This window comes from Grus americana, chromosome 27 (assembly GCF_028858705.1).
Source record: "Grus americana isolate bGruAme1 chromosome 27, bGruAme1.mat, whole genome shotgun sequence".
Lineage (NCBI taxonomy): Eukaryota > Metazoa > Chordata > Aves > Gruiformes > Gruidae > Grus > Grus americana.
The window spans coordinates 3,932,277-3,958,171 of NC_072878.1; the positions used below are offsets into that span (position 1 = coordinate 3,932,277).

At 55.9% G+C, this 25,895-nt stretch overlaps 3 protein-coding genes across 3 annotated transcripts; 2 read left to right on the top strand and 1 right to left on the bottom strand.

Annotated features, from left to right (window-relative positions):
- The first annotated feature begins 7,849 nt into the window (after window positions 1–7,849).
- Window positions 7,850–8,785, top strand: LOC129196982 (olfactory receptor 14A16-like). The gene has a single exon (XM_054804947.1). The coding sequence runs from the start codon at window positions 7,850–7,852 to the stop codon at window positions 8,783–8,785; it is 936 nt and encodes a 311-aa protein (XP_054660922.1).
- Window positions 8,786–14,587: 5,802 nt separating this feature from the next.
- Window positions 14,588–18,883, top strand: LOC129196983 (antigen WC1.1-like). Its single transcript, XM_054804949.1, has 7 exons — window positions 14,588–14,680; window positions 15,560–15,656; window positions 16,473–16,610; window positions 17,346–17,441; window positions 17,841–17,924; window positions 18,134–18,286; window positions 18,539–18,883. The coding sequence occupies exons 1-7, from the start codon at window positions 14,588–14,590 to the stop codon at window positions 18,793–18,795; spliced, it is 918 nt and encodes a 305-aa protein (XP_054660924.1). The 3' UTR covers window positions 18,796–18,883.
- A 6,070-nt stretch (window positions 18,884–24,953) lies between these two features.
- Window positions 24,954–25,472, bottom strand: LOC129197015 (olfactory receptor 14J1-like; the record flags this gene model as incomplete). Its single annotated transcript, XM_054804982.1, has 1 exon — window positions 24,954–25,472. A coding segment is annotated over exon 1 (519 nt), but the record flags the coding sequence as incomplete, so codon positions are not given.
- Between the last annotated feature and the right edge of the window lie 423 nt (window positions 25,473–25,895).

Below are 25,895 nucleotides of genomic sequence, written 5' to 3' on the forward strand. Positions count from 1 at the left end.
TTGCCTACACACATGCCACTTCCCACCACCTGTGTCAATGTAATGGCTTGTTTCTCTGTGTCCCATATACACTGGGCCGGATTTGTACCATTTGACTGTAAAGGCATGTCCGTTATTCCTACAGCTTCATAAAAGGGTGGTTTTATCCCGTAGCATAACAAGCAATGCTCTGTAAGGTTTGGATGAGTTTTGTTCAATACTTGGTAGCTAGCTTGCATCATTTTCCAGAGAGGATTTCCATAAGGGATTTCGGTGGTGCGTGGCGTGGTAGATGTTTTCTGGCTGTTGGTCTTTCTAATCATGTAGTCCTGACTGCGAATAGTCCGGACCACTCTCTTAGCAATTGCTTGGTTGGGGCCCACTGGCAAAGGATCATTCGGGACAACCTCTTTTTTTATGATGATTAAGCCACCTCTGTCTGTCCCTGGTTCTGTGTATCTTATTCCCCACATTTTTCCAAGTAACCAACTGTCCTCTTGGGACTTGGTAACATTTAAGAAGAGGTATTGACAATTTCCGCGTCCTCGCCATGCTTGCGGTGGAATGCACCCATATGGACCCCATTGGACTTCTAGGTATTTGTCTCTACCACTACCCGGTATCCAAGCAGGGGCTATGGTCTCACATCCCCAATAGCTACAGTAATATTGGTTAGGGGAGTTACAATATCCCTTCCCAGGATTGGAGCTAGGACACATATAAAATCCTAGGTATTCCCAACACCGGTCTCTCGGGACAAGCTGACACAGAGAGGTAGTAAAACTTGGCGCACCTGATGTTATTTGAGTTGCGATAATCTGGTGATCCTCAAATCGAAAGAGGGACCATTTAAATGGCTGATGAGGGTGACCTGATTTTACCTGTTCTATGGTGACAAGCTCTAGGATCAAAATCACACAAAGGCATTGCGGCCCCCCCCGCGGGGGCCATTTCGTCGTTGTTTGGTTTCTGCCAGTGCGGAATTTCCAGGTTCGGACGGGGTGCTTGTCAGCTTGTTATCTTCTTTTGTCACCGGCGTGTATGGGTTACGGGGGCGTCCAGTGATCCGGTCCTGTGAACAAAAACTCATAGTTTTCATTAGTTTTATTCTGGAGGTCCGGTTTAATAGACTTAAGCGGACACCACTTAACTATTCCATCTTTTTTGACAGCGGCATATACTCGCCCTGTAAGGACTAATCTCCATCCTTGTTCCCATTCTCCCAGCTCATTTCTGATTATGACTAACGGGCCTTCCTCTAATGCCCGAGTGGCCCAATGTTTTTGGGTGGGACTATTCATCTCTTCTCCCCTGGGGAATTGGTTTAGTGCTAATAAAGCAGTCGCTAGTAAGCACGCCTGATCTCCTGGGGGAACAGTGTTGGTAAAACCTTCTGCTTTTGTTAGTAACTCTAATTTAGATTTTAAAGTTTGGTTTGCTCGTTCGACTATGGCTTGTCCCGTGCTATTATACGGGATGCCGTGTATTAAGGTAATGCCCCATTTCAGAGCGAATGCTTGGACCGATTTGGATACAAAATTCAGACCGTTGTCTGTTTTGATCTGATTAGGGACGCCAAGCCAAGCCATGGCTGTCAGCCAGTGTTGGATGGTTGCTTTGGAGTCGGTCTTGAGGTGTTGTGTAGCTACGATCACTCCGCTATACGTGTCTACAGTCACCGCTAGCCACGCTCAAGGCTTCAGTAATTGACAGAACGTAAAATCCGTCTGCCACACCTCGGAGGCTTTGAGACCTCTGGGGTTGACTCCACTAGACCATAGAGGTGTTTTTTGACAATGGGGGCACGTGGCTACTATGTGTTTCGCGTCAGTGGCTGAAATTCCACATCTCTTTGCTAGCGCTTTAGCTCCAATGTGGAGTGATTCATGTAGCTGGTGGGCATCTCTTAGCGTCCACAATCCTTTAGCAGCGGCATCTGCTTTGTCGTTACCGGTTTGGAAAAAGCCTTTAATTGGGTCGTGGCTGTTGACGTGGATGACCGATATGGTACCTTTTCGGGAAAAAAGCGCTTCTTCTAGCATTAGAGCTATTGTAGATGTCGACACACCGGGCCCTGACATGGCTAAGCAAAGCTTGGCCACGAACATTGAATTGGTTACTATATTGAGATGTTCCATTGGGAACAGTCCGCATGCTAGTACCACTGCCGCCGCTTCCAGCTGTTGAACTGAAAGCGCACAATCGGTCATTTTGATACGGTGCCATTCTCCTTCCGATTGCCATACTGCTGCCGCGGTTGAGGTCACCGAGGATGCGTCTGTGAAGACCGTTGGTCCCAGCTGGGGCCGGTCCATGACCTTCTGTGGAAGGTCGATGTCGACGATTGTCAGCATTTGAGTCCAGGGGGGCTTTTTGGCATGCCGGACTACTCCACCAAATCCGACGAGGGCTACAGCTAGATGTTCTGACATTGCCACTGATTGCGTTGGGAGCTGTTTGCGGAAGGGTAGGTATATTGTGGCAGGTTCAATGCCTAAATGTCTTAGGGCGAGTTTTCTGCCTTTCATGATGAGGTTACCAAGGCACTCGATTCCTGGGGAGAATGCACGTGATGGTTTTCCCAGGACTACCCATTGTATTGGTTGAGCTTTTTCAGGGGGGCCCTGGGCCAGTGCCCCTACTCCCCCTCCTGTCGTAAAATGCACATACAGATCGAGTGATACATTTGGCTTCCATCTGGCGAGTGAGCTTGACGATATTTGCTGCTCGATAAAGTCAAGAGAGCTCATTGCTTCTGTCGTTAGAGTTTTTTGTTCCCATGGGTTCTTACCTTTCAAAAGATCGTATAGGGGGGACATGGTTTCTGGAGGGACCAGGACGATATTGCGGAGCCATTGCAAGGATCCTACTAATTGTTGCATGTCGTGGAGCGTCTTGATGTTCCGACAGATTTTCATTTGGGGGGGGGTTATGTAGGAGCTCATGATGTTTACTCCTAAAAAACTTACACATGGTCCTCTTTTAATTTTTGCAGTCGCAATTTCGAACCCGTTTGTTTTTAGAGTGTCTGAAACTGTCGACACCAGCTGGTCCACCTGACTCCCTGACGGCGCGGCGATCAAAATATCATCCATATATTGAATGATAGTTGCAGTCGGGTCGCTGCGTCGGACCGGTGCCAGTGCCCGATCTACCGTTATTTGGCAGATAGTAGGCGAGTTAATCATTCCTTGGGGTAGTACTTTCCACTGGAAGCGTAAATTGGGGCATTGGCTATTTGGGAACACAATGGAAAAGGCAAATCGTTCTCTATCCTCCTCATGCAGGGGTATCGAAAAGAAACAGTCTTTAATGTCGAGAACAGTGCAAGGCTGTCCCTCTGGTATCATAGAGTTCACAGGTAACAGCGTTTGGACAGGACCCATTGGTTGAATTTTCTCGTTTACCTTACGTAGGTCATGGAGGAGGCGAAACCCCTCACCCGATCGTTTGGGTATTACAAAGATTGGGGTGTTCCATGGGCTAGTAGAAGGCTCTATATGGCCTCATTGTAGTTCGCGGTTGATTAGCTCAAGAAGAGCATCCATTCGAGGCTTCGACAGGGGCCACTGCTCGACCCACACTGGGTCGGATGATTTCCACGTCAGTCTAATTGGTAGAAGTGGGTGTGTGGCAGTGGCCCTTATGGTAAATTTGTCACCCTGGCTTCTAATAGAGCCAGAGCGTCCCTTCCCAACAGGGGTGGGACTCCTGACATGACATATGGGAAAAGGTTGATGGTTTTCTCTGGTCCTTTTTCAGTGTGAAGCGTAATTGCTATTAATTGGGCGCTTCTCCGAGCTCGAGTTAATCCTCTGACTCCACCCACCAAGGGGGCATCTTCCAATTTCCAATGTGGGGGCCAGTTCGTTTCGGGGATAACTGTAACATCTGCTCCGGTATCGATCAAAAAGGGGACGCTAATGGTGGTGCCATCTGAGGTATTGTAGAGGGAACAGATTCCCCACACCACTGGCGGGTTATCACACCTTACTGTCAGGGCCACCCTGGGGTCTCGCCCCCGAGGGGTGGTAGTTGCTGTCCCTGAGGCAGGGACGGGTTCGGCTGGATTGTCGGTTGAACCATAAAGTCGGTCGCCCGTCGAGGGGGCAGCGGATTCGGGAGCGCTTCGCCCCATTCGGGGTTGGCATAGTTGGGCCGCCTTATGTCCCAAGTGGGAGAGGGCTGTGCGCGGCCCGGGTGCCCCCTCCCCTTTGCGTTTCCCTGGTTTTTAGATCTGCATTCCCTGGCGAAATGCCCTTTCTTTCCACAAGCCCAACACGGTCCTCTGGGTCGATTTTGACGCGGGGCGGGCAGTGTTGACGGGTCCCTAAACCAAGGGCAGTTTGCTACGACGTGGCCTGCCTGGCCACATTTAGAACATACCATCATATTAGCTATTGTGGTGCGAACGGCAACTTGAATCGGGGCTAGATGTTCTTCATTCGCGACACGTTTAATCATGTCCGCGATAGTTGATCCCGCTGGCAGAGACCGTAAGATTTCTTTGGCTTTCGAATTACACTGTTGGCGCAAGCAGTCTGCAAGGACTGGGCCTTTTGCTTCCACAGGCAGGGTCGAGGAGTCGATCGCTGCCTGGAGGCGATCTACAAATTGTGTAAAACTCTCACTTTCATTTTGTTTTATTGTGGACCATGGCGATGGCTTGGCGACAACTCTGGAGGCTACACGGATAGCTTCTCTGGCCGCACGAGTAGTCGTCATAACTTCATGGGCCCGCAAGCCCTGGGCTTGCGCATGGGGGGTAATCATTGTTGGGTCTGTACCCATTAGCCGCTGCAGGCTGGAGCCGTGTAGTGGATGGTCCGCCCCGGTTACTCGGGCTAGTTGCCTCGTACAGTTGTCCTCCCATTCTTGTTTAAAAACGATCATCCCTGCCCCGTCAAAGATCAGTCTGCAAGTCTGTTTTATATCGAATGGGAGCATATCGTCTCCTCCGAAAATTCCGTCTATTAGGGTGGAAACCAAGGCAGAATTGAGCCCTTTGTCTGCGATTGCTTTAACAATCGTTTGTATATCCTTAGGATTTATTAGCGAGTGGACCCTTTGTCCCCCATCCGTCACCCGGACTGGGAATGCTAGCGCGGCCAATGGGGCCCAGTCGGCGCACGCAATCTTTATTTTCCTCCAGTCCATGAGAGGGATTTCTCCCCCTCCTGGTTCCTCTTTAATTTGGATAGGAATAGTTTGGCTCTTGACTCTGTTTATCTTCGTTTTCTTCTCCTCTAAGTTCGAATCAGTTGTAAGCCACTCGTCCCAGGAAGTGTCTGATCCGGAGTCGGAACTCAACTGACTGGTTACTTCCAGGTTCCGGTACCTTTTTGTCGGGCTCCGGCCCCGCCCTTTTCCCTTGTGGGCGGGTCGTTCCCTCCATCTTGACCCGCCTCGCCTTCTGATCGACAGTGTGTTTGCCCTATAAGGGCATTTTTTCCGATAGCCGCTCTGATTGGGTTTCCACCCCTCATTGACGCCCCCCTTCTCTCCCCGTTCGTCCCCGCTGCTTTTCTCCTCCTCGTTCTCCTCCCCTTCTTGTTTGTGTGCGCTTATTGATTTTAGCGCTTCCTCCCTGTTCCCGCCGGAGGCATCCTCGCCCCGCCCTTCTTCTTTGTGTTCGGCGCCATCTTGGGGCGCGTAGGGCGGTGGCGTAGTCCAGGTTTCTTTAGGTTCTGATTTTTCCGCGGTGCTTCTGGCCTCCTCGGCTAGCGCACCCCAGAAGGATTTAGCTTGTTTCTGTCCTTCCGTAAGCGGGTCGGGGTTTGGGGATTGAGGGGACGCATCGCCCTCTTGCAGATCTTTAGGCTCAGCAGAATCACCAGCGTCTGGGGGGTGCAAAGTCTGTGTGGCTGCCCCGACTCCCAATTTCGGAGTGGCCAGCAAACAGTTCTTTGCCGCCCTCCAGGTCTCCTGCTCTTGTATAGCTTTCTGCAGGGCGTGTACCACTTTTCCCCATGATTTAAGGTTTTTCCCACGACCCGAGGACATCGTCTCCTCAGCTAACGCTTTAGTGCACTTCTCCCACACTTCAGGGTGGAGAATATCCACCGGCTGGTCAATGACCCCAATTTGTAAAAGTCTCGCAACTGCAAGAGTAAAATCTTTAGGTTTACAATCAATCCCCCACTGTTTATGTAATTGAGATACGACCTTCACAAGGGCTTCCATCCTCCTTGTTGGTCCGGGAGCGTCCTCCCCGCCGGGCTGGTCCTGCCACTCCGGCCGCCGTTCACCCGATTCCAGGCGAGTTTTCCCGGGTTTCGGCACCACTTGTCGCCTGTCGTTGGCGTGACGACCTGGTTCAGGAACGGCACGACGACCAACCCCGGGTCGTTCGGTCCATTAGCTCACAGACACCAATGTGGTGGACGGCAAATGGCGTTTATTGGTGGGCAACACAGCATTATATAGCTTAGGTTTACAACATCACATCCGCCTGCTTACGTCGTAAATTAAACACTATTGGCTATTAGGAGAGGGGTCTTATCTTTCTGTACAGTGCGAAATCTTCCGGCCGCCAGGCCCTAACTATCTACAGACTCCTACAGCATTACAGTGAGTGATGAACAGGGTTTTCAAGGCACCTCATAAAGTCACTTCACCCTTTCCTCTGCCTACAGAAAGCATCAACATCACCTTTGTGGTGTCTTCAGGGTTGATCTGCTCTTCTCCTTAAGACCTGCCAACACAGAGGTGCCCCTGGGCAGTGTCCTGCTGCCAGGAGGGGTCTGCAGGGCAGAGCTGAGCACACAGAGGGTGGGATGGGCTCTGTGAGCAGGGACAGGGAGGAGAGGTGTGGGCAGAGCACCAGCTCCTGGCAGGGACAGCTCCAGGCAGCAGAGACATGGGCAGGGAGTGGGAGGAAACTGCAGGCAAGCCCTGGGCTAGGCTGCCTTCAGGCTGCTCTCTTGTGGTCCCTCACTCTAGATGTCTGCTGGGCGTTGTCTGCTGAGCAATGAGCTGACTCTGCCTTTAGGACATCCCATCTTCAGGACATCGGACTGTCTGCTTTGCCTGTGCTGCTGGGCTTGGGAGCTGCCCCAGAAGAGCACGGCTGTGCTGTAGGATCCCAGGGAGTGCTGAGCTTTCCCTTGGAGGTCAGTTCTCTCCTCTCAGAGGCCTTTGCTTCTCTCTGAGAGGGGCTGTGTCCTTCTCTCTCAATCACAACTCCACCTCTGGGCTGGGAAAAAAGAACAATTTGCAGATCTGCTCTTTGAACCAGGACTCCCCATCTCTCATCACAGTCTAGTATTGGGGGATTATTTAAAAGCAATTTCTGTTTGTCGTCATCTTCAAGGCAGCAAAAGCAAAAGTGCAGGGCAGCAGGATGACAATCTAATGGACACTGCAGCTCTCGTGACTCTACACTAAGCTACAAAGAGATGAGCCTTTTTGCCTGTCCTGTCACATTCCCATTGCTGTCCTCTTCCCATTTTTCCATCCTAAAATGAGTATTTCTACCCCTCAAAAGAGCGCTCCCCAGATGTGATGGTGGAAAATAAAAACCACAGACAAAATTCTTCTAAGGAAATGCTAAGCCTGTCTTTGGCAGCCTGCGCTCTTCTGAGTCATGAGTGCAGACATTTAATTTTTCCATTAAAGGTGGATTACAGCTGACATCGGTTGTCAACACTGGAGGTGTCACGAACCAGCTCCATGTACCCACTGCAGCTGAGCACAGCTGACTCCTCAGCTCCTCACAACACACTCAGCCAGCACAAACCAGAGAAGGGAAAGGCATTTCAGTTGGGGGGTGTTTCTATGAAAAATGGAGTGGCTTTGCTCAGAGGAAGATGTCCTAATTGTTCCCTGTCCTTTGCTTTTTTCAACCAGCCCCCATGCCAAGGAACCACAAATGTCCAACAGCAGCTCCATCACTGAGTTCCTCCTCCTGGCATTCGCAGACACACGGGAGCTGCAGCTCTTGCACTTCTGGCTCTTCCTGGGCATCTACCTGGCTGCTCTCCTGGGCAATGGCCTCATCATCACTGCCATAGCCTGCGACCACCACCTCCACACCCCCATGTACTTCTTCCTCCTCAACCTCTCCATCCTCGACCTGGGCTCCATCTCCACCACAGTGCCCAAAGCCATGGCCAATTCCCTATTGGACATCAGGACCATCTCCTACACAGGATGTGCTGCTCAACTCTTTCTGATTGTCTTCCTGCTTGGAGCTGAGTATGCCCTTCTCACTGTCATGGCCTATGACCGCTACGTTGCCATCTGCAAACCCCTGCACTACGGGACCCTCCTGGGCAGCAGAGCTTGTGTCCACATGGCAGCAGCTGCCTGGGGCAGTGGGTTTCTCAATGCTGTGCTGCACACGGCCAATACATTTTCTATACCACTCTGCCAGGGCAATGCCCTGGACCAGTTCTTCTGTGAAATCCCCCAGATCCTCAAGCTCTCCTGCTCAGGCTTCTACCTCAGGGAAGCTGGGCTTATTATATTAAGTTGTTTTTTAATATTTGGTTGTTTTGTTTTCATTGTGCTGTCCTATGTGCAGATCTTCAGGGCTGTGCTGAGGATCCCCTCTGAGCAGGGACGGCACAAAGCCTTTTCCATGTGCCTCCCTCACCTGGCTGTGGTCTCCCTGTTTGTCAGCACTGGCCTATTTGCTCACCTGAAACCCCCCTCCATCTCCTCCCCATCCGTGGACCTGGTGGTGGCAGTTCTGTACTCGGTGGTGCCTCCAGCAGTGAACCCCCTCATCTACAGCATGAGGAACCAGGAGCTCAAGGATACCCTCAGGAAACTAATTCAATGGACCTTGCACCACCAACAGTAATTTGTCTCCCCTTCTCTGCAGAGTGTCCAGAACATATTTTAGGCCAGTACTCTGTTTGTTTTTTTTTTTTTTTTCCTCTGATAATCATTGTTAGAGGTAATTGCTTGGGTTCATAGCACTTTTGAGGCTCTGTCCTGTTGTGTCTGATCCTTGAAGAACCATGTGTCTCCTTTTGCCTTCCTAATAGCCTCTCTGCAATAAAAGGGGATCTCCTGAGGGAGGTGCCTGCAGCCTGGGCTCTCCTTCATACAGTTGTGGCTAAGAACAAGCCAGAGGAATTGGACTTTCCAAGTCTCTTCCGCCTGGTTTTCTCCTTCTCTTTGGGGAAATAATCTCATGGTATCACTGTTAGACACCAAGCACTTAGATGAAGGCTCTCGTCTTGGTGTCCAGGCGCATTGGAAATGGTGCACGAGCTCCCAGTCACCTTCCTCAGGCATGATGGGGCTGATGGCAGATGTCCGTCCATGTGGAAAGGAATCTGGTGTGGTCAGGAGAGGATGGGGACACTGCAGGTACTGCAGGGTGGGAAGTGAATGGAGACTCAGAAGGTGAAAGACCCTGAGATGAAGTCCCCCCAGGGCAGAGCACTCACTCCAGGTACCCGCAAAGAAAGACTCTGCAGTGCTGTGGGAGTCCGTGAAGATGCAGCAGGCACAGGGCAGGAGAGTGGAGAGATGCAGGAGGTGCCTGAGGAGCCGCAGGGCCAGGACTCTGCTGGTGTCCTGGGGAGCAGGGCTGGCGGGGAGGCAGAGTGGGGCAAAGGCGGTCAGGGCTGGGGATCCCCTGCAGCGTCAATGCAGGAGAGGCCGAGAGGGAGTGGCCTGCGCTGGCACTTGGGGCCAGCTGCAGGCCTGGGGCCGATGGGGAGGCTGAGCCCCCCCTCTGCCTCCCAGCAGCTGCTGTGCCCTTCCGAGGGGCTGGGGCTGTGGGCTGAGTGCCCAGAGCTCTGCAGCAGCCCAGACTGCCAGCCCAGACTGGGCTGCTCTGCTGGGCTGCGCTGGGGAGAGGGCAGGGAAGGTGGGGGAGAGCCGGGGAGGGGATGGGCTGGACTGGAAAGTGCCCAGGACAGGAACAGCCTGACGTTATCGGAGCTCTGTGACCATCCAGGGGGAGGACCTGCTCCAGTGGGCCTGTGGAGCAGAGCCTGATCTCCTCGAGAAGGAAGCAAGTCATCACAGGTGCAGGAGAGAGGAGCTGCTCTGTGCCATGTTCCCTGGACACGCTGGGGAAGCTGCCCCAGGGCAATTGGGAGAAACCGCCCCACGCATCGTCCATTTCCCTCGCTGGCCATACACTCAGCCCTGGGGAGGGACCTTTGTTGTGGGGCCAGCTCCATCCTCCTGCTCGGCTCAGTGCCTGTCCTGGGGCACGGCCAGCCCGGTGCCATCTCTCTTCTGTCCCACACCCTGCAGATCCCACCGCACGGCTGACTGCTGACACCCGCATGGGACACGACCGAGGTTGTGCAGAGGCAGGTACTGGTGGGAGGCTGCCAAATGGAGGGCTGCTGCGGGTGGAGGCATGGAGGGCTGCCACGGGGACTGTGCTGCTGGAGATGCTTCCCCACCCCAAGAACGCACCCTGCTCTATCTAGTGCCTGCACTGCAGGGCTGGGGGGCCATGTTGGGCAGCAGGGCTTGGCCAGCCCAGCTGAGGAGGTCTCCTCTTCTTGCCCCATGCTCTTCAGCCTGGATTCAGGGTCAGGCTGTGGAGCTGCGAGAGCCCATGTTCCCTGGGGAATATTCCTGCTGACAGAGACATTTCCATCCTGCCAGCCAGAGCTTCCAGCAAAAATGTCTCCCTGCTGAGGAGGTCTCCTCTTCTTGCCCCACACTCTTCAGCCCACTGTCAGCCTATAGGCATTGCCACAGTGCCTGTGTGCTGGCTGTTGGGGGTCTCCATGTGCCCTGCTCTGAGCCCATGCAGGGACCTGCCGTGGGTGTCTCTGCTGGAGCTGGGCACCATGGCCTGCCTGCACAGTCCCAGGAGATCCTGGACAGGCTGCCCTTGGCGATGTGCTGTGATGGTCCTCTAGCCCACAGCAGTTACTGAGCAGCAGCCCAGGAATGCTTCCCTGGGGATGAGTGCCTCACGCTGTGCTGGCTGCACATGTGAGCCTCGGGGGATGTCCTCATGCTATGGTTCTTCTGGGTACAAAAGGGGAACCGTCGTCTCCCAAAGTGATTTCAGCTGGGTGGGAGCTGTCAGTGTTGCAGAAAGGCTGGCACACAGAAAGACTATTTGAAAAAGGACAATCATTTCATTGGGCTCTAGTCCCAACCCCTCCTCAGACAGCTCCTGATAGATCAGGTGCTCAGGGCCTTGTCTCAACAAATTTGGAATATCTCCGTTGGCTGAGATCCCACCATCTCCCCCGGGCCCGGGCTCCAGTGTTTGGCTCTGAGGGCTTTCTCAAAACAGGGCAGCTCTCTCAGCCTCTCCTTGGACATAACATGCTCCAGGCCCCGACCACCCTTCTGGCCACTGCTGGAAAATCTCCACTCGGTCAGGGTCGGTCTGGCTGCTGCTGTGGACCAGAGGCTGGATCATGAGCTGTCCTGGTGTCAGCTGAGACAGAGTTAATTGTCTTCCCAGTAGCCAGTCTGGGGCTGTGTTTGGGATTTGTGCTGGAAACAGTGTTGATAACAGAGAGATGTTTTTGTTTACACAGAGATGTTTTTGTTGTTGCTGAGCAGGGCTTACACAGAGTCAAGGCCTTTTCTGGACCTTCCACTGAAAGCTGCCCCCAGAGCTCCACCAGGGCCAGTGTTTCCTGTCAGCTGAAGGAGCCATCTGTTCTTTGAGACAGTCCCGCACGGGCTCTGGAGATGGGAGGGAACTGGAGGCTCTCACAGCTCTGGCGGCCCAGCTCTGGCTGGGCTGTTTGTCCCTCCCCGGGCGCCTTCCTGGTGCGCCTGGGGATCCCTGCCCTGGAACATGCCAGGAGCACAGGCACCACTGCTACGGGAGACACGCCGCCACAGCTGCCCCGCCCACCAGCTGCCAGGGGAAGTCCCACCCCGTCCCAGCAGCCGCAGGGGCCACTTGCCCCGCAAGTCCCTCTCCTCTCCTGGGCATGTGCTCTGCTGGGATTGGCTGGCAGCACTGGCCACCCCTGCCGGGTTACATCAGACCCGGAAGGCCCTTCCCCTACACACACCGTGGCCGCCATTTTGCTCTGGCCACCCTTCCAGGACAGGGGGTGCTGCCATTCCCTTGCCGTGAGCCGCTGTCTTGGTGAACGGCATACTGCTCTGTGATTGGCTAGCGGCCATTTCTTGACACTGTCACCCCCGTGTGTTCTCAAGCAGCCCCTGTGATTGGCTGGCAGGACCGGCCGCCCCGTCCTGTTGTCCTCAGGGGCGCGTCACAAAGGAAGCGCCCTGTCATTACATAGAGGGAGGAGGCCGCTTCTGCCTGCCTCCTTTCATCCTGCCTGGTGATTGGCTGGCAGCCATTGTTGACAGCATCATAGCCAGGTGTTCTCAGGCAGCCTTGCAGTTGGCTGCCTTTCTTCTTTGGACCAGGAAGTGCTCAATATAAATATAGATACTTTATATAAAATATATAAAAATATATGTATATATAAAATGCATGTACAATTATATTTATAAATTTATTTATTTGTAAATAGATACAGGGTTTTAAGATATATACTTCCATATATGTGTGTATGTGTGTATAATTTATATTTAAATAAACATTTCTTAAGCTATAGAAATTAAATTACTAGAGCCACAAAAGCCTAGGTATGCAATGGATAAAACTTTCTTTAGTAAGATTTAATGGACTGAAGAATTAAGATTTAAATGCTAATAGAAACAAACAAAAAAATTCCAGTTGGTTCCCCCACTTGACCAGGCTGCAGAACAAGCCCTGACAGGTCCAGGGTGGGGGTACTTCAAGAGGGCGGAGCACGAGGTCATAGCAAATAGGTTGGTCTGTGCTTGTGAGGTCACTGCTGCTGGAGTAGCTGATAGGCCAAGAGTAGCCTCATGGCTTGTGTAGGTGCTTGTGAGGTCACTGGAGACTGAATACCTCAACAACGAGTACATGGCATATAGGAGGATATGTGCTTGTGAGGTCACTCTCAGCTGAGGAGCTGATAGGCCTGGAGCAGGCCCATGGACTGTGTAGGTTGTTGTGAGGTCACTGCTTCCCGAATAGCTGACAGGGCAGGAGCAGGCAGATGTCTGTGTGGGTGGTTGTGAGGTCACTGGTTCCCAGGTAGCTGGAAGGCCAGGCAAAGGCCAAAAGCTTGTGTAGGGGTTGGTGATATCATTAGTGCCTGAGCACTTGCTAGGCCAGGAGAAGGCCCGTGGGCTGTGCAGGTTCTCATGAGGTCTCTCTTGCCTGAGGAGCTGATAGGCCAGGAGCAGGCTTATGGATAGTGTAGGTGCTTGTGAGGCTCCTGGTGCCTGAGGAGGTGATAGGCCAGGAGCTGGCGGATGACTGGTGAATGTCCTTGTGATGTCTAGTGGTGCCTGAGTACCTGATAAGCCAGGAACATGCACATGGCAGTGGTAGATGCTATGACATCACCTGTGGCTGAGTAGTGGATAGGCCAGGAGTATGCCCATGGCTTGTGCATGAGCTCGTCATTTCCCTGCTGCTGGAGTAGCTTTTAGGCCAAGAGCAGGGATATGGCTTGTGTGGGTGCTTCTGATGTCATCAAAATAATATTTAGACCCCACCCAAACATGGCTTTTTGGAAGAACCAACATCAGCAAAAGCCTGTACACAGCACACACACACACACGTGTGACAGTGTGACCCATGAGCACACAGCAGCACACAGTAGGAGGGTGTGAGGTCACGGTCACTGTAACTCCCGAGCAGAGAGCGCTGGCAGTGGGAGGGCTGTGAGGTCACCGTCAGTCTAAGTGCTGCTCAGAGAGCGGTGGCACTAGGAGGGTGTGAGGTGACGTCAGCAACAGCAGCCCGTGGCCGTGGGGCTCGGTGCCGAGCGGGCGTGTGCATCAGGGGGGCATGCCGGGGGCCGGGAGCTGCCCAGCCCTGTGCCTGCGAGGCCGAAGGAGCAGCCCCTGCAGCCCTGGCTGGAGCAGTCGGGGTGGGGGTGGCTCGGGGGCCCCGCAGGGATGTGCCTGGGCACGGTGCCAGGAGGAAACCACAGACTGCCTGCTGGGGCGCTGCGGGGGGAGCGCGGCGAGCGCTGCCAGGCCACGTGGGCTGTGGTTTGTGCACCTGCAGGCTTTGGCTCCCGATCTGCCCGCTGGGAATAACGGCGCCTGGGTGACACGCAGAGAGTCAGGGAAACGTCTGAGCCTTGGGGCTGCGTGTCTGCTGCCAGGGCAGGGACATGTCCCAGCTCGGGCTCCTGCGAGGGACCTGACGTGGGGCTCTGCGAGGAGGGACGGGCGAGCCAGCACTCCTGGCATGGAGCTCTTCCCCTGGCTGAGGACTTTTCCCAGCTGCTGCTCCCAGCACAGCAGGGGCTGTAGCAGGGGCAGGGGCTGTTTCCTTTCCAAGCTGACACAGACCCCGGAGCAGTCCCAGCTCCGTGGTTCCCACGGCTTGGTGGTGCCTGGACACTCACGCCTTGGCTTCTTGGGTGAGCCCAGCAGAGGAGATGCTCATTGCTCCCCATGCCCACAGCAGGGGCCAAGGGGTGACAGACCCATTTCCCCTCCACACCCAGCTTGTCCCGTGACGAACCCCCACTGCAGTGATGATGACACCCGCAGCGAAACATCTATGTCCCTCATATATGGTCATGAACGGTGCTGGAGAAGTTCATTGGAGGGCTTGGCTGTGTCGGAGGGGAGATCACTCCCGATAATGTCTAAGAAGGTGCTGCTGCTTCGATTGGCTCCTCCTGCAGCTGGGTCGTCATTGACAGAGATATATTACCCTCCCATCATCGTTGTCCCTGTGAGTCCCCAGGAGGCGTGAGAGGGAGTGGGGTGCTGCAGGGCTGTGCCAGCAGGGCAGGAGGCTGAGGATGGGGATGAAGGGACTCCTGTCCCCTCAGGTGCTGTGGCTGCTCCTCTGGCTGCAGCTGTGCAGGGGTAAGTGCCGACATCCTTGTCCCAGAGATGGGGCCAGCGGGCACCAGTGGGGTCATTGGGATACCTCTGGGAATGGGGTTGCTTTGAAGGTGCCGCTGAGGTGAGGGGCAGATGTTGCTCCAGTCGATGGAACTTCTGCCTTTGCCTGTGCCTCTCTGGGTGGGAGAGGGAGCTGTGGGCCTGGGGGCATGGGGCTGTACAGGGGTTTCTGGGCTTGTGAGGAGAAGGTGCCCTGTGCAGGGCCGGGCATGATGTGCTGGTGGGCATGGGCAGGGGGTTGTTGAGGTGGGAGGAGGTGTCGCAGGCTGTGGGGTGGTGAACGGCCCAGCAGGGCCAGAGCTGGGCACCTCCAGCCCTTTGCAGCCTGTGGGGAGAAAAGGGACCCCGACACTGCCCTGGGGACAGCGTGGAAGGGTGAGGGCTCCCATGCTGGTGCTTGTGACTCAGCCTGGTCAGGAGGGACCTCCAGACCTGTGGTCTGTGGCTTGGTGCTCTCCTGACCATTCCCATGTTGGTGTTTGAAGGTGCTGCGGAGGTGAGGCTGGAAAATGGTGGTGGACGCTGTGCTGGAAGAGTGGCAGTGAAACAACAGGGCCAGTGGGGGACCGTGTGTAGTTATAACTGGGACATGTCTGATGCTGCAGTGGTTTGCAAGCAGCTGGACTGTGGGTCTGCTGTCAAAGCACATTGGAATGCACACTTTGGGCAAGGATGTGGCCCCATTTGGATGTTTGATGTTCAGTGTCAAGGCACTGAGTCTGCCCTGTCTGACTGCAAAAACAGAGGCTCAGCTCAGGAGTACTGTGATCACAGTGAGGATGCTGGAGTGACATGTTCAGGTAAGGGGCCAGCCCATTCCCACCTTTGTGGCCAGGGTCAGGGAAGGGACCTGGCTGTACCCTCAGGGAAAGAAGAAGGTACTGGAGAAAGGCCCGGTGTGGCCAGTCACACTGCTGAGCTGGGGCTGTCATTGCTGGTTTCCCTGGTCCCTGAGGAAAGCCCAGGGGGAACCTGCCACTGCCTGACCTCTGATGTGGCTCAGCCCACCCTCCGTGGGTGCCTGGGGCTGGGAGATGAATGCCCATCCTGCCCCGCAGTCTCTGTTGTTTCCCAGCTTTCAGATCGTGTTCACGCAGGAGTTATTTGCACATGTAAGGCCCTCAGCTCCTTCCTGGCCACCCTGACCAGCCCCGCAGGAGGGACACTTTGGGTGGGATGTGTCAGGGATGTCCGCACACGTGCACACACACACGACATGTCAGAGAGGAGGCTCCCTGGTACCTGCACACCCAGCCTCTCAGCCCTGCTCCACTTCTCCTCCTCTGCAGCTGCACCCAGGACAGCAGCACCAACCCCCCGAGCAGGTAAGCTGTCCTTCCCGTCAGCGCTGGGTCTTCCCAGGGCCAGGTTGTGACCCACAGCCGGAGGGAAGGGGCTCCTTGCTGGGGTGTGAAACTCCCAAGAGGTGTCCCCGGGTTAGCGGTGGGGGAGGGGTTTGGGAGGGCTGTCATTACCCGGTAGAGTGGGAGCTTCCCCATCACTCCCGCCCTGGGGTCCCTTACCCCCCCGGTGTAAGGGGGGGTCAGGACTGGGCTGTGCCAGCCCCCACCTCTACCAGGCCTGCTGCTGCTATTTCTGTGTTCCTGCCCATCCAGATCCCACCCAGGGCCGTCAGACGGGCAGCGGGAGAGTCTCATTGCCCGTCATCATCTGCATCATCCTGGGAGCCCTTCTCTGCCTGCTCCTGGCCCTCCTGGCCGGGCAAGTGTGGAGCGCTAGGGCTGGGCGCAGAGGTGGGTCCTTCCCCCGCGGTCCATGGGGAAGATGCCTCCTGGCAAGGCCAGGGGTGCTGTGGGGTGTCAGTGAGGGGTACAGGCAGAGCTGGGGGTACCAGAGTGTGTGCTGCCTGCATTCCCATGTGCCACACCAGCAGCAAGGGGTAGAGAGAGTCCAGATACAGGGGGAGTTAAGGATGGGGCAAGGAGAGAAATAGCCGAGCTGGGCTGGGGGAGATGGGAGCAGAGGGGAGACAGGTGAGGATGTGCCACTGGCAGTGCTCTGGGCAGCTCTGGAGGGGGCTGTGGGGCAGGGGAGATGCTGGGAGAAGCATGGGACAGCAGGGTCCATCCCTGTGGTGTCAGGCCCACAGGCTGTTCCTCTGTCCCACCCTTACCTACCCCCCAGCAGGGCAGGGGCCGTGCTATGGATCCATGGGGCAGGGAGGGGGCAGCTCCAGGGGCAGAGGAAAGGCAGGAGCTGCTCCAAGGTCAGCACCAGGGACCTGGCCCAGGGCCCAGAGGGGCACGAGGGCTATCTCTGAGGGGATGGTGCGAGAGTGTCGCTGCCCCTGACCATCTCCATGGGGACATTGCCCTTCCTGAGCAAGTGTCAGCGGTGACAGGACAGCGCAGTGGGGCTGTGCTGTGGGGACAGCCCTGGGCTGTCCCAGGGGCAGAGGGCTGGTGGAGCAGAGCAGGATGCCGTTGCCTCTCTGCCCGTCCCTGAGCCAGCCCTGCCTCTGTCTGCAGGCTCCGAGAGAGCTTGGGAGCCCTTCCCTGAGGCCCTGTACGAGGAGATCGGTTACAGCCTGGCGTGGGAGAAGCAGGCGAGGTTCAGCGGCTCAGGTGGGTGTGGGTCCCTGATGGGGAGCACATCTGCAGGGCTCTTTGCCCTGGCCCCCACCCAAGGCTGACCCCGTGCAGCCCCCAGCCCATGGTCCCTGCAGCTGTGGGGCTGTGGGGTGTGTGGGGACAGCAGCCAGGTGGTGGGCGTCCCAGCCGGGGACAGCCCCTCTCTGCCTGTCCCTGCGTCCCACCTGGCACCTGAGGGGTGAGGGAAGGGGCTGTCCCGGGGCAGCTCTGGGAGCCGCTGTGAGAGGGGGTTTGTCCCAGGGGAGCAGGCTGAGTCCTGAGCCCTCCTCCCCACGCAGCCCTGGCTCGGTGGGTCCCCTGTCCCCAGCAGCACTGAGCACAAGCTGGGTCAGCAGAGCGCACTCCCATAACACCTGCATCGCCTCTCTCCAGGCTCCTATTCAGAGGGATCCCTGACCAAGGTGCAGCCCCAGCCCGGGGACAATGAGGAGGAGGATGGTCCGTGGTCAGCACCAGGTAACGGGGGGCAGGAAGGGGTGGATCTCTCCTCCCTGCAGACTTGGGATGGACAGTGGTGTCACTGTTAGAGTTGGGGAGGACACAGGCAGGGTTCTCCTGTGGTGCTGCCAAAACCAGTGTCTGAGCCCCATGTCCCTGCACATCCTCCCATCCTCTGCTCTGCAGGACGTGTCTTCTCACTGTCACCAACTCTCCTCTCCTTTCAGACGTCCCTGTCGGGCCCAGAGGTGACCCAGCGGATGGCTATGATGATGCCAGGGAGGTTTCTGACCCTGGGGAGGATCCTGCCTCTGGTCAGGGAGACTGGGAAATGCCCAGGGCCCCAGAGGAGGGAGCAGGACCCAGGGATGCACCTGGAGGTGAGAGGGAAAGATAGCGCTGCCGGTTCCTGGGGTGCCATCCCTGCTGCTGGATGAATCGCTGCCATACTGAGACCCCAAAATCCTGGGATGGGGGAACCTGCCCTGGGAGTTTTCCTTGGGGAGACCAGGGGTGGGAGAGGGATCTGACCACTTCAGGAGTGGTGAGGAGAAGGGGGGGGAAGGTGATGTAGAGACCAGGAGGGGCACCTCATGGGACGAACGTGCAATGGGCTGCCTTGCTGCCTGCAGGTGCAAAGCTGCGCTCCCAGAGAAGTGCTGGGGCCCCTGGAGCTGAGGGAGATGCCTGGTCCCTGTCCCCGGAGAGCACAGGCTATGACGATGCTGACGAGGTGTCTCTGGCACATCCCCCTGAGGACACAAAGGCTGTGACACCAGAGCTCAGTGCCCAACAGTCCCTGGGCCCCGGGCCAGGACAGCCCGTCCCTGCCGTGCAGCTGGGTGCAGCCAGGAGGGAGGAGAGGTCTGTGCAGCTGGGAGAGCCGTGAGCACCAGGGAACCGTCTGCCTTTTCCCATGGGCAGCAGAAACAGCTGGGCATTGCCTCTGGTTTTATTCTCCTGTGTTTACCCCCTGCCTCCACATTTGTTCTTATTAAAAGCCTTTGGGGGTATGACCCAGAGCTGGTGCTTGCCTGCCCAGATGTCAGGGTGTCTTCCTGAGGCTGATCGGGGGGAGCAGAGCACAAGGAGATGGCGGTAAAGAAGGGCCATGTCTTGCGGACAGTGGGTTCAGGGTCAGGCTGTGGAGCTGCGAGAGCCCATGTTCCCTGGGGAATATTCCTGCTGACAGAGACATTTCCATCCTGCCAGCCACAGTTTCCAGCAAAAATGGCTCCCTGCAAGGTCTCGTGATGCACCCCAGAGGGAGCGCCCATCTCCTCACCCTGGGGTTCCCCAGCTGCTCTTTCCCCCAGGCCCTGCCTGGGCCACACTGGTCCCGTGGCACAGAGGCCATGACAGAGCTGCTGTGTTGGGGTGAACCCTGGGCTGTGGCCCCACAGAAACGAGCCCTAAGGTGGCCACGGTGCCCTGAACACCCCATCCAGCCCCAGGGGGTCTGACGTCCCATGGATCACCTCCCACAGTGGTTAGGAGGCAGCTCTGCTCCCCACTGTCCTGGCACAGGGTACAGAGGCACTTGCTGGGGCACACGGGGCTGGGATTGCCCCTTCCCTGGCTCTGCCAGGTCCCCAGTCTCCATGAGCTGTTCCTGCTCCCTTGGGCCCTCACAGACCTTGGAGCAGTGCTGGTAGATCCCCAGAGCTGCCTCCTTCCTGGGCAGGGACTGTAAGGCCCCACGGCAGCCCTGGGACCCCCTCGTCCTGCTGCGCTCCAGCCCCCAGCCCTGCTGCCTCCCAGGGGTGTCAGTGAGGGTTTGTGTCGGGGCAGTACCTGTGTGCAGGTGCAGGGGGGATGAGAGCAGGAGCAATGGGGGGACCTTTCCCTCAGTGCTGTGGGAGGCAGAGGAGGGAGAGTCCAGGGGAGGGAGAAAGGATCCCCAGGAGACATGGGCTGCTGCCCAAAGCCGTCATCCAGCCCCTGGTGTGGGAGGCGGCTAATTTGGGCACATTTCCATGGCAGAGGGTATTTTGTGTCCCTCCCCTAAAGCCGGCACTGCTGGGAGCTGAGCCAGGGTCCCTCTCCTTGGGCTGGGGCTTTCACCTGCCCCAGCTCCCATGGGCAGAGAAATGACTCACACAGGAGCTGGGTAGGGAGAAGGGTTTGACACTTGGGCAGGAACATGGAGCCCAAATTGCCCTCCCTGGTCCCACTGGTGGGTCTTCAGACCCCTCAAGCTCTTCCCTGATGGGCTTCTCTGCTGCAGACCAGAAGGTGTGTTGGGTGTCCATTGCAGGGGAGCAGCCCCAGGTGGGTAGCACTGCAAACAGCAGGATCTGGCCCTAGAGCAGAAGAGGGGAGGAGGCAGCTGTCACCAAGAGCATCTCCCACAGCAGCGTTGCCCCATTCCTTGCTGGGAGCTCCTCCACCCCTGGGGTAAACTTGAGGGGCATGGGGAAAGCCCAGGGTCACATACCTCTCTGCCCTGATCCCTAGAGCTTTCCTGCTGGCAGTCCCTGGCCCTGTGGAGATGCAGGGCTGAAGCCTCCCACAGTTGTAGTTTCCCAAGGGAAGGAGGCTGTGTTTGCTGTGCCCATGTGTGTCACCCATGATGATGACCTTGAGGGTCTCTCCCTGATAACTCTCCTCTCCTGAGGGATTTCCACAGCCGTGCTCTGCCCAGCGTGGGGCAGCAGTGCAGAGGGTTGGGGGTCTCACCATCAGGCCCCTTGTGTAGGTCCTGGGGAGCTGCTGCAGGAGCAAGCACAGATCTGGGGTACAGTGATGATCCCGCATTGCTGCAGAGAACAGACCCAGCCCACAGGCCCAGACTGTTCAGGCCCCAAAACACCCTGAAATGGGATCTTTCTGCTCAGGTGTGCTGCCCCCTCACAGACACCCCTGTGCTCTGTGGCTCATCTCCCTGAGGAGGAGGAGGAGGAGGCAAAGCTCTGCCAGGTGCCAGCGTAAGGGAGAAATATTACCCCTGGGGGAGGGCAGAGCTGGCAGGGAGGTGGCATGGGGCAGACACTGGGCTCTTCTCTCTGGTCCCCACCTGGGGCAGCTTGAGTCCGCAGCTCAGTGTCCATACTGGCACCAAACATCCTGTGTTCAGAAGATATCCCCACCCCACCGCCCTTCTTCTGTACTTCACTTTTATACCTTATTTCTCTGAATTTGGGCCCACCGTTGCTGGGGGGAACTGAGCACCCTGCAGTGAAAGGCCATGTCTCATGTCCCACTTTGGGTTGCAGGTGGTTTTGGTGGGGGAACAGCTGAGGCACCATCTCCTGGCCCTTGCTGCCTGTGCATGGCTTTGGACAGCCCTGTGTCTCCCTGATCCCACCGACATGGGCTGGACGGAGACACCAAACCCCCAGGAACAAGAGGTGGGTACCAGCCCCAGCAGTCCCACCTCTGCAGGGCTGTGCCTGACCTCAGCAGCTCTGGGTTCCTCTGCTCAAGGCAGTGGTGATGGCAGAGGGAAAGAGACCTGGAGACAGGGACAGGGTAAGAAATGCCATTCCACCAGCTGGGAGTCCCACAGGCCTGTCCAGGCTGGTCCAGCTCAGACACCCCTAGCTGCTGGCACAGGGGGGTGTTTCCCAGCTGGGATGGGATCTGCACCTGAGCTCAGGTCCAGCACCTCTGGGAGGTGGCTCAGCAGAGGCAGCGCACACAGCCCTCCTCACCCCACAGACAGGCCCGGGGTGGGCAGGGCAGGCCCACAGTGCCTGGAGAGGACCAGTGCTCCAGCTCCAGCCTGTACCCGCCTGAGGCTGGGCACTGGGGGAAAAAGCACCCTTGGAGATGCCGGGGATCGAACCCAGGACCTCCCACATGCAAAGCGGGCGCTCTGCCGCTGAGCTACATCCCCTTCACGCCTGCCAGCAGGACAGACACTCTGCTGCTGTGACATGTCTATGACAAGCACAGCCCTGTTGTGCCCTGGGTGCCCAGGGACCCTCTGCAGAAAACAGCATTTGAAGCCTCCTGAGATGGGGGAAGTCAGGACGGCCTCTCCATGGGGGCCTGATCCTGGCACAGGGAGGCACTGCAGAGCATTGCCCCTTCCACGTCTCGGCAGGGCAATGGGGCAGAAGGAGGCTCTTGCTGCAGGCGCTGCTCCCACGCTCTGACCCACTCTGGGCTTGATGGAGAGGAGAAAACCCCCGAGCCTCCTCTGCCACCCAGGGCAACAGCCGTCTGTCTCCCATCTGTCCCCAGCTCCACAGGAGGAACAGAGCAACAGGGTGAGGGAAACACCCTCCTTGGGGTGAGGCTACAGGTCCTTCACGAACTGCTCCCAGCGTGGTCTCTTCCATGGGGTGCAGACTTCAGGAGCAGACTGCTCCAGTGTGGGTCCCCCACGGGGTCACAAGTCCTGCCAGCAAACCTGCTCTGGCATGGGCTCCTCTGTCTCCACAGGTCCACAGGTCCTGCCAGGAACTTGCTCCAGCACGGGCTTCCCACAGGGTCACAGCCTCCTTTGGGGGCAACCACCTGCTCTGGAATGGGGTCCTCCAAGGGCTGCAGGTGAGTATCTGCTCCAACATTAACCTCCATGGGCTTGTGGGGGTCAGCCTGCCTCACCATGGTCTTCTCCATGATTTGCAAGGGAATCTCTGCTCTGGTGTCTGCAGCACCTCCTCCCTCTCCTTCTTCACTGACCTTGCTGTCTGCAGGATTTTTTCCTCACTGTTTTTTTTTCCTACCTTACTCCTGTCTCACTCTTGCATTTGTGCCCTTTCTGAAATATGCTTTCACAGAGGCACCACAAGCTTTGCTGATGAGCTCAGCTTGTGCCAGCAGTAGGGCTATTGCAGTGCGGGCTGGACTTGGCTGTGTAGGGCATGGGGCAACACACTGTCTCTTCTGACAGGGGCTCCTGTCGCCCCACCACTACTAAAAAAGTGGATGTTGAAACCCATACAGAGCAAAATGCTTGGCCCTGCTCTTCCACTGTCAAGAACTCCAAAGTACTCATTGGAGGGGAAGAGAAACAGAGAAGGCCTTGACGCTGTGCACGCACTGCTCAGCAACAGCTAAAATAAGGGTGTGTTATCACCACTGTTTGGGCCACCAATGCAAAGCACCATATGAGCTGCTATGAGGGAAATTAACCCCATCCCACCTAGTCCCAGTACAATCCGCACCCTTATTCCACAGCATTTCCGTCATGCTCAGGTCCCACATTGACTGATACACCTGAGTGTACACATTCAGGATGTACACAGTCGCCCGATTCCTGTGTTGTTGCATTTCTACACCCTACTCAAGCCTTTCCATTCTCTCTCTTTCTTGTTCCCACAATCCCCTCTTACCAACACTTACAACTTGTACTCCATACTTAAACCATCTTTACTTCCGACAGTCAGGTTTACACATCCTCATTAACCACTACCCCCTGTTCCTTGACACACGCTGATATTGTTCACTCATTCCAGGCCCACTCCCTCCACCCCCACACATGTCAATGACTTGGGTCCCATCTGCCAAGGCGATCACTCAGGACAGGTGAAGTACTCGCCCCATTCCTCGTGAGGATTGCCCGCTGTTGGTTCAAGTGGTTCCTGCTGCCTTGCTTCGTAGCACATGCAACTCACATCATGGAGGATTTTCCCCCAAGGTTAGATCTCCTTGAGGTACACACCAGATCTCCCATCCTTCCACATTACCCACCGAGTACAGCCAGGTCCTTGAGCCAAGACAATCTCACAGATGGGCTTGCTTGTTCCCAGGGGAGGAGCAGCCCACACTGCCTTCCCCAGCCAGCTCCCTGTGTGCGCTATGGGGACCTTACCTCCTCCCACAGTATGCGCAGGCTTTGTTTGGGCAGGACCAGGAAGGTTAGCAGATCCTCTGGTGTGTACCAGCTGAATGGCTTCTGCTAAACTGATCACCTGTCCAATATGACATGGAGCAGTGTCCCTGTGACTTTGGCCTGCTCCCTCAGCATCCTTGGGTGAAGTCCCTCCCATCTCATGGACTGGCAAGGGTTGAGTTTGACCAAGTGACCCTAGATTTCATCCCCACCCACTGACGGTTGTTCACCATGGGTTCTGCCTCAAGGCACAAGGGCCTGGGAGACCTTGCTGATGAAGACTGAGCCAAAGGCAACATAGAGCATCTCAGACCTATTTACACCTGCTCTTGCTAAGTTCTGCAGCAGCCCTGCACTGTCTTTGTTTCTTCTTTAACTTCAGTAGTAACAGCTCATCTTGGTGCCATTGAGCTCCTTTGAGAGAGTCAACTGAATATCCTTATGGGCTGTTGCAGGAGGCCGTCCTTAGAGACCAGTGGTACTGAGCTCTGCTCAGTGCTCAGTACTTGTGCTCTGCCCTTCAGTGCTCCTGCCCATAAAATCCTGCAGTTGTTACTACCCTGTTGTCCATCCCGTAGTGAGGTTCATACTTCCCAGCTGCTCCATCAAACAGATGACAAGTTTCTCCTGATGACGTGGTTTAGGCCCAGCCGGCAGCTAAGCACCACGCGCAGCTCGCTCACCCCTCCCCCGCAGGATGTGGAGGAGAACAGAAAAACAATGGCAAAGCCTGGAGGATTGGGAAAAGGGCAGTTTACTGGGACAGCAAGGGAGAGGGAAAACAATCAACAACAGCACTGATAACAGATATTCACAATGGGTGATAACAGAGAACAATTTACCGATCCAACCACCGACCCACTAGAAGCTCAGCCCATTCCAGAACCGCGCCGAAAACCGCGCCGCCCCCCCACTGCCCGACTAGCCCCCCTTTTATGGTGAGCATGATGTCACATGGTATGGAATAGCCCCCGGCCAGCTTGGGTCACCTGTCCTGGCTCCTTGTGAAATTAACTCTACCCTTGCCAGAACCAGGACATTCGTAAAGGATCAGACACAACAGGACAGAGCCTCAAGGGAAGTGCTATGAACCCAAGCAATTACCTCTAAGTATGATTATCAGAGAAATAAAAACCCAGAGTACTGGCCTAAAATATACTCTTGGCACTTTGCGGAGAAGGGGAGACAAATTACTATTGGTGGTGCAAGGTCCATTAGATTAGTGTCCTCAAGGCATCCTTGAGCTCCTGGTTCCTCATGCAGTAGATGAGGGGGTTCAATGCTGGAGGCACCACTGAGTACAGAACTGCCACCACCAGGTCCAGGGATGGGGAGGAGATGGAGGGAGGTTTCAGGTGAGCAAATGTGGCAGTGCTGATAAACAGGGAGACCACAGCCAGGTGAGGGAGGCACATGGAAAAGGCTTTGTGCCGTCCCTGCTCAGAGGGGATCCTCAGCACGGCCCTGAAGATCTGCACATAGGACACCACAATGAAAATGAAACAACCAAAACCTAAAAAACAGCTTAATATAATAAGCCCAACTTCCCTGAGGTAGGAGCCTGAGCAGGAGAGCTTGAGGATCTGGGGGAGTTCACAGAAGAATTGGTCCAGGGCATTACCCTGGCAGAGTGGTATAGAAAATGTATTGGCCGTGTGCAGCACAGCATAGAGAAACCCACTGCCCCAGGCAGCTGCTGCCATGTGGACACAAGCTCTGCTGCCCAGGAGGGTCCCGTAGTGCAGGGGTTGGCAGATGGCAACGTAGCGGTCATAGGCCATGACAGTGAGAAGGAAATATTCTGCTGAAATCAGAAAGTAAAAGAAAAAGACCTGTACAGCACATCCCCCATAGGAGATGGTCCTGGTGTCCCAGAGGGAATTGGCCATGGATTTGGGCACAGTGGTGGAGATGGAGCCCAGGTCAAGGAGGGAGAGGTTGAGGAGGAAGAAGTACATGGGGGTGCAGAGGTGGTGGTCACAGGCTATGGCAGTGATGATGAGGTCATTGGCCAGGAGAGCAGCCAGGTAGATGCCCAGGAAGAGCCAGAAGTGCAAGAGCTGCACTTCCCGTGTGTCTGCGAATGCCAGGAGGAGGAACTCAGTGATGGAGCTGCTGTTGGACATGTGCTATTTCTTGGCATGGGGGCTGGTTCAAAAAAGCAAAGGACAGGGAAAAGTTAGGACAGACTCCTCTGAGCAAAT